Source organism: Strix uralensis, chromosome 27 (genome assembly GCF_047716275.1).
Source record: "Strix uralensis isolate ZFMK-TIS-50842 chromosome 27, bStrUra1, whole genome shotgun sequence".
Lineage (NCBI taxonomy): Eukaryota > Metazoa > Chordata > Aves > Strigiformes > Strigidae > Strix > Strix uralensis.
Window position 1 is genome coordinate 1816658 of NC_133998.1, and position 11396 is coordinate 1828053.

The 11396-nt window shown below is 44.7% G+C and overlaps 2 protein-coding genes across 2 annotated transcripts; both read left to right on the forward strand.

The window, feature by feature from the left end:
* The first annotated feature begins 60 nt into the window (after positions 1–60).
* On the forward strand, positions 61–4378 carry LSM7 (LSM7 homolog, U6 small nuclear RNA and mRNA degradation associated). The gene is made up of 4 exons (XM_074851442.1): positions 61–122; positions 476–566; positions 2058–2129; positions 3312–4378. The coding sequence occupies exons 1-4, from the start codon at positions 84–86 to the stop codon at positions 3452–3454; spliced, it is 345 nt and encodes a 114-aa protein (XP_074707543.1). The 5' UTR covers positions 61–83; the 3' UTR covers positions 3455–4378.
* A 161-nt stretch (positions 4379–4539) lies between these two features.
* LOC141935318 (kelch-like protein 23) lies at positions 4540–9439 on the forward strand. Its single transcript, XM_074851440.1, has 3 exons — positions 4540–7647; positions 8385–8796; positions 9008–9439. The coding sequence occupies exons 1-3, from the start codon at positions 6669–6671 to the stop codon at positions 9318–9320; spliced, it is 1704 nt and encodes a 567-aa protein (XP_074707541.1). The 5' UTR covers positions 4540–6668; the 3' UTR covers positions 9321–9439.
* Positions 9440–11396: the final 1957 nt, after the last annotated feature.

The following is an 11396-nucleotide window of genomic DNA, read 5'->3' on the forward strand; positions in this document are numbered from 1 at the left end:
CCCCGGAAGTCCCGCCCACGCGGCCGTGAGCCGCCAATGGGCTTCGCCGAGGTGCGACGTCACTTCTGGCACCGGCGAATGAAATGGCGAGCGTCGGCGGAGGGGGCGCGAGCAAGATGGCGGTGAGGAGTGGGGCTTTGGCGGGCGCGCGGGGCCGCCTGTGAGGAGGCGGCTGCGGCTCGGGCTCCAGTCGCCTCCCGCGGATCGCGGCCGCACGGGGTGGGCTGGGGCTGGGCCCGGGGTCCGTGGCGGTGCTGCAGGGACCCGCTCGCCCCGGGATACCGGCCCGCTGCCGCGCCAGTCAGCCCGGTCCTCCTGCTCTGCCTTCGCGTGGAGCTCTTGGGGCGGTTTCTGCAGCTGTATTGCAAACAGCGTAATAAAAAGAAGCGTTACTGAGTATATGTGTAACCGGCGGGGAGGGTGGGGCAGGGGAGGGTTCTTTTTAATTCAGATTGCCTGTGCTCCTCTCCTTTAGGATAAGGAGAAGAAGAAGAAGGAGAGTATTTTGGATCTCTCCAAATACATCGATAAAACGATCCGAGTGAAGTTCCAAGGTGGGAGAGAAGGTGAGTCAGGGCTCGGCCCCGGGCCGGGGATGCGGCCTGTGCCTCTGCAGCGTGAGGTTTACTTTGCATGTTGGCGTTTTTCCTCGCTCTTTGCTTGGCTTTTGTGTCCTTTGTGGTCGTTGCTGTCTTTCAAGGAAGGACGATGAGTTTTATTCATTACTGTTTGATGTTACCGGTGTGAAGCTTATCTTCTTCAACTTTTCCATTAATTCTCTGGCTGCAGTTTTATCTTTATGCTTCATCTGTGCACCTTTCTTTCATCTTCTTTTATTGGTTGTCTTCAACTGTCTTGTTTCTTTTGACTGTTTTTTCACATTGCAAGGGTGCACTTAAAGCAGCAAAGAAACCTTTATGGGTGTTATGATTAATACCCCTGTCATCTCTTAACATACTAAATGTGCCTGGAGTTCACAGATTGTTTTAATATACTTCATCATGGCTTTTCATCCCCTTCGAGACTCTCACGTCGTCATTCCCCTCCAGCCCCCCACCCCTTTCTTGCTCCCTTGCCGTACCTGCACTCTCCATCCCAGCTTGCCATCTCCATCCTGCAGACCACTTGTTTGTCTGAAAGTTAACAGCCTGCTGCGTGGGAGATGCTCAGCAGAAGCTTTTCCAAAGCAAGCTTGCTCTGCTTTTAAAAATCTCTTTTAAAACTCTACTGGGACCTGATGCTTGTGAGGTTTTGGAAGTTACTTGGACTCCTTGCTGATAAATGTGGGTTTTGGAGGGGGGTTTTGGGGCAGTTGACAATTCCATTGAATCCATTTGTTTAGATTTCCTTCTCAAAAAATTCATGCCAAGTTCTTTTATGATCTTCATGTAACACATAGGATGGTGGGAGTCTCTTCTTACATTTGGGCTGTTAGTAGGGATAGTAATGCTGGTAATCAGCAAGTATTTTTCAAACTGGGAATGATTCTGTGTAGTCTTGCAATTTATTTAGTGACCAGAATTGTGGAATCATGTTCTGTTTTAGGACAAAGTGTTTGGCTGTCTGCAGTGCACTCCTGTGGAGGCAGTGCTTATGCTAAAGAGATTATATTCCAGGAGGGCACCTGGAAAATGGGTTGTCTGAGGAAAGCACTTCAAAATATTGCAGTCTTGCCTCATTTTTTGCCATATCCCTTTGCTAATGGTATTTATTTGGTTTGGGGTTAGCTTCTTTTTTTTTGTGATGTGACTTGATTGATTTGTTATGCTGAAATATTCTTAAAATGCCCCAGAAATTGGTGAAAACAGAAATGTCAATGTCTTGAAGAGCATTTTGCAGAATTGGTTAAAAAGCCTGTAAGCTTCAGTTGGCACAACACAAACCAGTTCTTGTGCATTTGCATGTGATGAAGAGGGCACTGTTTAATATCTCTGGTCTCATTTGCTTGATAGCCTTGATTGAAGGAGGAAAAGAGCCAGAGAACTGAACGTGTCCTTCACGTGGTCTTGTACCTGTTTTTGGTCTCTAATCATTGTTTTGTGTGTGCTCTTCAATAGCAAGTGGTGTCCTGAAGGGATTTGACCCTCTTCTGAACCTTGTGCTTGATGGTACCATTGAATATATGCGAGGTAAGTAATGCGCTATCTGTGTAAAACGCTCCCTAAGAATGATTTTCTTAACAGAAATCTTACAGATCGGTGAGTGAATAACCAGAAACTGCAGGTTGACATCATCCAAACTGAGACATGTTCATGATAACTAAGTTGTAAAGGGAGGGATAAGATAACAGAAGTTAGGTTAAGCACGTTCCCTGTGGTCGAACATTCTTGGTAGTCCTTTCTTGAGCTCCTCTATAAATCCTTTACTGCTCTTGTCCTCTAAAGCTTGGACAAAGTAGTGTGTCCCTTCAGATAAGGCAGTTGCCTTTGCCTTTGTTTATACTGCTCAAGGGTTGCTGATTTGCTCAAAGCAGGAAAAGCATCTCAGCAAGAGCTAGTATCTTACTGTCTTAAACTCTGTAAATGCCATCTTTGCCTTTTTGTGGAACTACAGCCTTCTTTAGCTTCTTAGAGCTAATAGAGCTGTAGGGGTTTTTTTCTTACTTGTTTCTTTTTCCCATCCAAGGATAAATATTCTCATTTCCCTTTCTCCTCTCTGAAATAAAATTTATCTTACGATAAGACACCATTTTTGAAGAGTATTCTCTTGCCTGCTTACAAGGAAGCACCTGAAGCTTTAATTTTACTCTTAGAAGGGAGTTTTAAAAGATGAGTGTAGTGCATTTTTATTGAATATATTGACATCTCCTGGAGGGTAGAATTGGCTATTGCTGTGTCAAGTGTTTGTCCCCCTCCACAGCCTGGTTTGGCTTGGTCTGGGAATGGACCAGTGCATTGCATACTTAGTGCATTCTGAAGTCAGGGTCTTTTTCTGATTCGCATTGTTCCCAAAATGTTTGTCTAAAATGGTATTTGAAATGGGATCAGGAGCTTTTTCAATCACTTGTATGTATGCTTTTGGTTAGATAATCAAAGACCTTTGAATTCTTTAAAAGATACGTGTTTTCCCTCACATACATAGTGAAGTTCTTTATTGCTCACTGTGGCATGTGCTATTTCTGAAAATTAGTAAATCAGTAATGCCTTGAAGGCATCAGATATTACTGCTGCATCCCTTTTATAGTCCATGTATTCAATATAACAATGCAGAAATGCCTGGAAAAAACCTGTATGACTGTGCCTCTTGAAGTTGATGGAATTTGGTTTCTTCTCCTTATGTTGCCATTGTAACTGTGAATCTCTGCTTTTCAGATCCAGATGATCAATACAAATTAACAGAAGACACACGTCAGCTGGGACTTGTGGTCTGCAGAGGGACTTCAGTGGTTCTTATTTGTCCACAGGATGGAATGGAAGCGATTCCAAACCCTTTCATTCAGCAGCAAGATGGCTAATGCTTTCTTTGGATTGTCTCTGAAGACTTCAAGGGTGCAAATCACCTGAGAAAACTATCAGTGTGTGAGAAACTTCCTGTTTTGGAGGAGGAGTTTGAATGTGTATTTGTTAGTGTGAAAGAACAGTCAACTTCTATTTTTGTGACTTTCCATAAATGATGAGAGGATGGGGCATGGTGTGTAAGAAGTAAGTTCTGATTCCTGCCACCCCTGCCAAATAAATATGTAACTACATTGTTTAGAGCCGACAGGAGAGAATATGTTGTGGAATTGTCTGAGACCCTCTTGATCTTTGAGTTTTGAAACAACCACATAAAATTAGTAAAGAATGCCCTCAATATTGGTTATATTGTTTACACTTTTAAATACATTGAAATGTATTTAACCTAAATTAATCTAAAGCCTAAATACATTAGAACATGTTTTCTTCCTCTTAATGTCAGTACTCAGCTGGGAAGCATTGTGTTGTAGTCTTCCTGCTGTTGAGTTCAGTCTCCTGCCTGCTTGCTCTGGGGTGTGCAGGAAAATTACTTTCCTTGTATAGTACCTTGTCATCACCTTTACAAGCTAAGAAGTTCTTTCGTAACATCTGTTCCAGATCTTGTGGGCTGTGATCTGTGTATCAGAATGCTCCCACACTTCTGCAGAAGAACTGGAGACTAACTTCTAGGGCGATTCTTGGCTGACATGAACCTTATGGAAGTATCTATTTGATACTTGGAATTTTAGGGGAAGAATATTTAAGATCCTGATGTTCAGTTGTAGGCAGTGTCTGGAAATACTGCATATTTTTATATTGTAGCTATCCACTTGTGGTTATGCTTGTTATAACTTGATTTGTAAGTAAACATTTTTATTTCTTTTATACTGCAGAAACAGCAAGATTTGAGGACCTTTGAGTGAATAAATACAAATTAATCTGTTCTTAAATGTCCTGGTTTTTAGTCTGAAAAAGTGCTCTATGGCTGACATCGCAGTTCTCCACAGTTGTAAATGAAATTTGTTCAGGAGGTGTGTACACACAGCAAAATTGGAAGGAACCAGATCAGAAGCTGTGTTCCACTCAAGACAGAAAATCGGTGAGGAATGACTGAGGGCATCTGTCCCTAGATGAGGACTCGTGCGTTTCTGTTGGGCATTTTAAAGACTAACTAGTAGGAGATACGTGCCCCTAGGCTGCTTGTTATGTGCTTCTGCCACCTGCTTTTCCTGAGGACCCTTTGTGAGGAGGCTGTGACAGAGTAAATTGTTTTGGTGGCAGCAGCAGTCTTGTTCCTAGAGGTTGTCAAGAAAACATGCCAAGGACAGATTGTATTGGCTGTTCATTTTGGCAGCAGCATCGTCCTCCCATTCAGAGCCTCTCCTGGGTCAGCTCTGAAATGGATGGGAACTTGAAGTAAATAAATTCCAGTTCAGTATATCTGACTTCTCCAGGAGGCTGTGAAACTAGGGACCTGTGCCTGTGTAAACTTGAGTGCTTCTGGATTTTAATCTCCTAGGGGTTCGTTCTTGGAGTGCTTCACAGAGTCATGCTCCTTCCAACATAATTTTCTCCTAACACTACAACACTTGTTCTTCATGCAATGGCTCAATTCAGAAGAGGCTCCTTATTTAGTGTTTGGAGCAGAACTTGCTCACCATCAGCCTGAGTAGTCTTGAACTGTCCCTCAGGTGGGAGCGGGTGCTGGTTGTTGGTACCAATAACACGCTGCACCATCTCTGCACTCTTGTTTTCCAAGTGTAGCATCAGAAACAGATGTGTTGGAGCTCCTGAGTGGGTTCCACACTCTGGATGCAGAGAGGGGACAGAGCTCTGACTGAAGTCATGTCTCGAGTGCACAACCTGGAGAAGGGCACGTTTTCAGCATTTCCTGCTCAGTTAAGGGGTTGCTCAGTCTTCATTGCATGATGCATGGCTGTCCTTTTGTGCAATGCAGACTTGTGGGTTGTATTTGGGAATCGAGTACCTGAAAATAAGAATGTGAAAATGATAAGGGACAAACTTTTTAGCAGGGCCTGTTGTGACAGGACAAGGGGTAATGGTTTTAAACTAAAAGAGGGTAGATCCAGACTAGATAGGAGGACATTTTTTACGCTGAGGGTGGTGAAAGACTGGCACAGGTTGCCCAGAGAGGTGGTAGATGCCCCATCCCTGGAAACATTCAAGGCCAAATTGGACAGGGCTCTGAGCAACCTGCTCGAGTTGAAGATGTCCCTGCTCATGGCAGGGGGTTGGACTAGACGAGTTTTAAAGGTCCCTTCCCACCCAAACTATTCTGTGATTCTATAGCTGAATTTTAAACATGTATATGTTTTTCTATTGGACTTAATTCCTAAATGTGACTCATTTTATAAAACCATTTGTAACAGCAGTTTTACAGAAGCCTCTTCCAGAAATGCAGGAGGGAACCTCTAGAGGAAAAAAGGTGCTCTTAATCCAGATAGCCCTATTCTGCTTGCTGAGCTCCACTGAGAGATGAGACTGAGTCTTGCTGGGATGGGCTCTTGGGGATAAGGGGCACTAGTTCAAGGTCACTGTGCAAATCTCTCCCCTTAATAGCTTGGTCTAAACGCTTTGGAAAAATTCACTATGTGGAATCAGTGAGCTGTTGCTTGTACTATGAGTGTTTATGTAGTGCATCGAGATTGAGGAGGACTGAATATGTGACAGCTATCTGGGTTTGCATGGGGGCTCATTCCTTCCCCCTGTCTCTTATTAAAGTATAAAGTTAAATATATACTAAATGCTGTGAGCAATCTGGAATTTGATATTAAACTTGAACTGATGAACACTGTGGCTTTGGGGAAATCAGTGTTTTTTCCCAGAAAGTCTCGAGCTTTCCTGGTTTTGATTTGCAGAAGTGAAAAGTGTTGTAAAATGGATATTTTTTTAGAAATGGGTTCAGTGTTCTACAACTTCTGGGTATTTAGTCAGTGCTTAGGAAGGTTTTGGCTGTTTGTCCTCATTGTAGTCCAGGCTCTTTGAGTGGCTCACAGCTCCCCTAATTCACTGTAGTCTTACCTGGCTTAGGTAGATGCCAATTAAATCTGTGGTTTTTTGGTCATACAGCTTTCCCACTATTGCTGCTCTGAAAGCAGCAGGAAAGACTGAAAAGCAAAACAGGAGAGTAGAAAACATGCTCTATTTTTAGGACAAGATTGGCTTATCTTGTATTTATCCTAGCTAGGGGGATAATGTTTCCAGAGACCTCGCATGAGTAAAGGCTGCATAAGGGCTGAGTTAAAATTAACTGCCTGGCAGTCAGCAAGCATGGAGCCTGCACAAGACCCAGAGGAGCTGGGATCTCAGACAGAAATGATCACAGACACAGTTCTTGAGGTTGGAGAGAGACTCTTTCAGGTCAGCCGTAGGGTACTTTCAGTACACAGTCGTTATTTTGAAGCCATGTTTTTTGGGGGGGCAAGAGAGAGCTCTGAATACCACATAGTGATCCGAGGGATTGATGCGGTGCCTTTTCAGGCACTACTTGAGTTCACTCGCACAGCCCAGGTGCTTATAGGTCAAGAAAATGTGATCAGCTTACTGGAAACAGCTGATTTTTTCCAGTTTGACAGGGTGAAACTGTTGTGTGAGAAATTTCTGGAGAGGGAGCTGCATGTTTCCAACTGCCTGGGCTTGATGACCTACTCGCAGCAATTTGCCTTTATAGAGCTGCATGTGTCTGCTATGAACGTGGCTCTCACTCACTGGGGGGATGTGATGTGCCAGGAAGAATTTAAGGCCCTACCCAAAGAAATGCTGATGCAGCTCCTAAAAAGCGATGACCTCTTCGTTTCACGAGAAGATGTGGTTTTTGACAGTATTATGAGGTGGATAATGGAGGACCCAGCAACGAGAGAGGAAGACTTTCTGGATTTGGTGGGCGAAGTCAGGGTCACTTTTCTGAGTTTGTCCTTCCTCGATATCTTGGTGAAACGCAGCAAGCGCCTTGGAGAGACAGATACCTTTTCCAGACTAATAAAGAAGTTAGACAGCTGTCCTCCACCCAGCTGGCAAAATATGGAACTGTGTCCTTACGCTGGTCGGAGCTATGACACCTTATATGTCCTGGGCGGAAAGCATGAAAAGGAACAGCAAGAATTATTTCTCTTTCAACCGAAAACAGGGACTTGGCAGGCTTGTTCTCCACTGCAGCGCAGGAACCTCACCCAGTATGCAGTGGCAGCAGTAGGTAACTCACAGAAAAGTGGGACTGAGCAAATGCAAGTAGAAGTTGAGCTTAGAGACTCGTATGCAGGGAGTTCAGCTGCTTCTCCTGTAAAACTGCGTTGTTCAGTGTTGCTAAAACCTCATTCATATTTGTGTTCCTATTCATTCAAAGAATGGTCTTGTTTTCCTTAGTCCTGGGAGAACGTTAGACGAGGCTGAATATTTCTTTTCATATAGCAGAAACTATTGAACTCCTTACATCAGCTTTATCTGGAGTGAGTCTAACGGCTTCACTTTAAGCAGCGTATTTGTTTGGCCTTCTCTTTCATGTGGTTTTGACAGATGGTGACTTCTGGTTTATAGTTGCTGTTAAGTTAAACTTACCCATGGATGTTGTGACATTCTCATGCTTGGAGACTTTGAAGACAGCTCAATACAATGGCTTCCCATATTTAGTGTTGGTGACAGTCCCATTTCAAGTGGGAGCTTGGACATGAGATCCCCAGAGGTTCTTTCCAACCACTGTTTCCATGATTCTGTTCAAGAGAAGGAGCAGACTTGGAAGGACTTACTGCATCCTGTAGGCCCAGCATGTATGTGCAGATGAGGAGTCAAATACTGCAAACTGATCAAGAGCAGTAATTTTCTCTGCTCATCTTGCACCTCATCAGTACAGTCTAGGGAGAAATGAGAACCCTAGTTCTCAGGAGCGATTTTCAGCCTTTGTGTAACTGATACTTTTCTCTCCTGTCTTTCCAGGGAGCTTCCTTTTTGTGACAGGAGGATATTTCCGGGATGAGTTTGTGTGGTATAGTGTGGATTGGGTGCTCATCTACAACTGCTTGGACAACAGCTGGCTGGAAGGGCCTGCCATGAAGAAGTCCCGCAATAGCCATTGTGCGGTAGGAGCAGGGCTCTACCTGTACGTCCTTGGAGGGAGCACAGATGAAGGGATAATCCCAGCGGTGGAGCGCATGGCTTTGGTGGAGTCAGAGTGGGAAAGCATGAGTCCTATGGCTCAGCCTGTGGAGAGAGGAGATGCGGCCAGCGTGGGAACCAGGATCTATGTGGTCTGTGGCCTGGATGAAAATGGACACGTATACGATGGAGTGCAAAGGCTGAACACAGAGACAGACAGCTGGGATGTCATCTCATTCTCCCCACTTCCAAGGTAAGAAATAATATTCTGAGACCTGGCAGAAGAAAAAAAGTTCTAGTGTTGGTCCTGCTCCAAGAAGAGGTTGGGCTGGAGAAATCCAGAAGTCCTGTCCCACCAACACTTGTGTGGTTCTCTGTTTAAACAGGACTCGGTATGAGGACCAAGGTCACACTGAATATTTCAGGGGCCAGATCTTCCTATTGATTCTGATCTTCCCTCCCAGGTATGACCTCTGCATCACACCACTGAACGGTGCTCTGTACACCATAGGAGGGGGAGCTTTTCGGTTTGATGTGGAGACGGATGAATGGACCCAGGTGGATGAGGAATGCTTGACTCGGAAGTTCTTCATGGGATGCAGCACTGTGAATGGACGAATTTATCTCCTTGGACAGAGGAAGGGGAACAGTGCCCTCCCTGTTGTAGTCCTCTTTGATCCCTATGTTGATATGTGTGAGGTCATAGATAACAAACTCCCTTGCCCCCTTCCTATTCATGGGTGTGTCTCTGTGCGAAGATTTGATACGTGGGCATGAGAGATGCCAGATCCAGCATAGCTAAACAGTCGCGTGCTTTACAGCTGATGGGAGTTAGATCGTGTCAAGTTTGGTCTGTGAAATTTTTTCATTTTGAAAATAAATCTGTTCCTTCATAACTTTGTCTTTTTTCCTACCTGGCAAATGAACTTAAAGCAAAAGCCAGTGAAGCCTTTATGTCTACACAAAGGTTTCAGATCATTACTGGAAATAGTGGTCAGCATTGTTATGGTACATAAACTCCTCAGGGTTGATCGTAAATAAAGGGCTGGTCTGACCTTTGACCTTTGTGGCTCTCTGTCCTTTGAACAGCTGGCAGAGACAGGAAAGTAATTGCATCAGTGTTAGAAAATGCTGTAGGAGTGAAATAATAAATCAAGTGTGTGTCAAGGGAATCTTCAGCAGGGTGTATGAGCTCTTAGTGCTGTAGGACAGAGCAAAAAAAGAACCCCAGACAACCACTGCAGTCAAGCCATACGCAGTATCATTTTAGCCTGAACTCAGCAAGTTTCCCAGGTTATGTAATTATGGCTAAAATTACCTTTATTCCAGGCTGGAGAACACCACAGAAGGAGGGAGACTATTCTGGATTTGTGCATTCGGGTATGTGATGATAACCATTTGCAAGTGGGGGCACTTAAAAGTCTTGCTTCAGTTTCTTTAGTCCCCTTTGGGTTTGTTCCTGTACAGACCCAGAATAAAAATTCCCATCCCAAAGCACTGAAATGAGGGTGCAAGGAGCAGGGACCTGAACATAGCCTTAATTAAAGACTGTGTATGAGGAAGAGGGTTTGATGAGCAGAACTATGGCCTTAGGACAGCAGTAGGGGATGGATCTCCAAGGGTGCTCAGGCTTCCCAAGGATGGAGCTGCTGAGGGAGTGGCTGCCTTGTGAGACTGCTTGACTGGACGAGAAGGGGAGAGTGCAACCTGGGAGGTTGCACTACAAGTGTTATCGGTCACCTATGTCAGCAGAGTCTGGTGTGATGCAGCAACACTGAAAGGAAAACGTACTCAGAGTTCCTGAGCTGAGTGATCATGATCTCCGGAGAAGGGGAGAAGCCTTAAAAACAGAGAGGTGTTGCTTAAAAGCAATCCTACCACTGTGAGAACTATGTCAGGATGGCAGGAGCTGCTCTGTCCAAGCCTGCAAATGTGGAGTCCTCTCAATTCAGGCTGGCTTCCACTCCTTGACTCCAGTCCATCTATCAGCCCCCAGCCAGGCGGTGGCATTGCCAGCTCCAGGAGCTGAGAGCAGACTTGGTGCTTCCCCTGTGATGAAGCTGGTGGCAATGAAAGGCTGGGCCTGTTCTTTGAGTCCAGTGGCCAGTTGTACTATTGTGCCCTGGATATAAATCTTTAAAAAGCTGAGATTCTCATGTATCATTTGGCACTTTAAAAGAAAGTATCATCCTTGATGGACACAGTGAAATAATTCCTGGGCAAACCCTTGCAGCAGGTATCCTGATGAAGGGTCTTGCACGCCCAGCGGAGTACAGCTAGCTGGGGCTAGGCAGCATCCTCCTCAAGGCCAGCGACCCGCAGAGACAGGCGCCTGGCTGCCTTTCAGCATTGCTTCCAGCAGATCTGAATGTCAAAGCCCTTCAAGGGAACGCTGGCTCAGTTCCTCCTGCCTTTCTCGTGCACCTTTCCTGACTCTATTTTGCCTTGCATAGGTCAGGCGTGGGAGATGGACCACGGTTCTTCACAGCAGTGTGTTCTACTTACACCATCCTTCGTTCTCCACCTCTCTACATTTCTCAGAAACAGTTTCCCCCAGTATTTGTGTAAAATGTGTCAGACCCCTTGGAAGCATACTCAAAACCTGAGTAGAAAACACATTTTAAAGACAGTGTTTGCAGGTTTCTGTACACTGTTTACATCCATATATGTAGATTTATCTGTCCTCTGTGTTTTCTGAGCCTTTGAATTAGCAGTGATGTCAGACCTCCAGCAAGTTTCTAAGAAGATTTTCCTACTGACATAAACATATTCTAAAAAGCTGCAGCATCATGCCAAGTCTTTGGTTTAGGTAAAATTCATTTTTACATTGACTTTTGATTTTATGTTCTATGA

Excerpts from the sequence above, each read along its gene's own strand:
- LOC141935318 (XM_074851440.1), top strand. The coding sequence starts at position 6,669 with ATGAGTAAAGGCTGCATAAGGGCTGAGTTAAAATTAACTGCCTGGCAG. Across the intron at positions 7,648-8,384 it reads GTATGCAGTGGCAGCAGTAG|GGAGCTTCCTTTTTGTGACA; the intron begins GTAACTCACAGA and ends CTGTCTTTCCAG. Across the intron at positions 8,797-9,007 it reads TCATTCTCCCCACTTCCAAG|GTATGACCTCTGCATCACAC; the intron begins GTAAGAAATAAT and ends CTTCCCTCCCAG.
- LSM7 (XM_074851442.1), top strand. The coding sequence starts at position 84 with ATGGCGAGCGTCGGCGGAGGGGGCGCGAGCAAGATGGCG. Across the intron at positions 123-475 it reads GGGGCGCGAGCAAGATGGCG|GATAAGGAGAAGAAGAAGAA; the intron begins GTGAGGAGTGGG and ends CCTCTCCTTTAG. Across the intron at positions 2,130-3,311 it reads TACCATTGAATATATGCGAG|ATCCAGATGATCAATACAAA; the intron begins GTAAGTAATGCG and ends TCTGCTTTTCAG.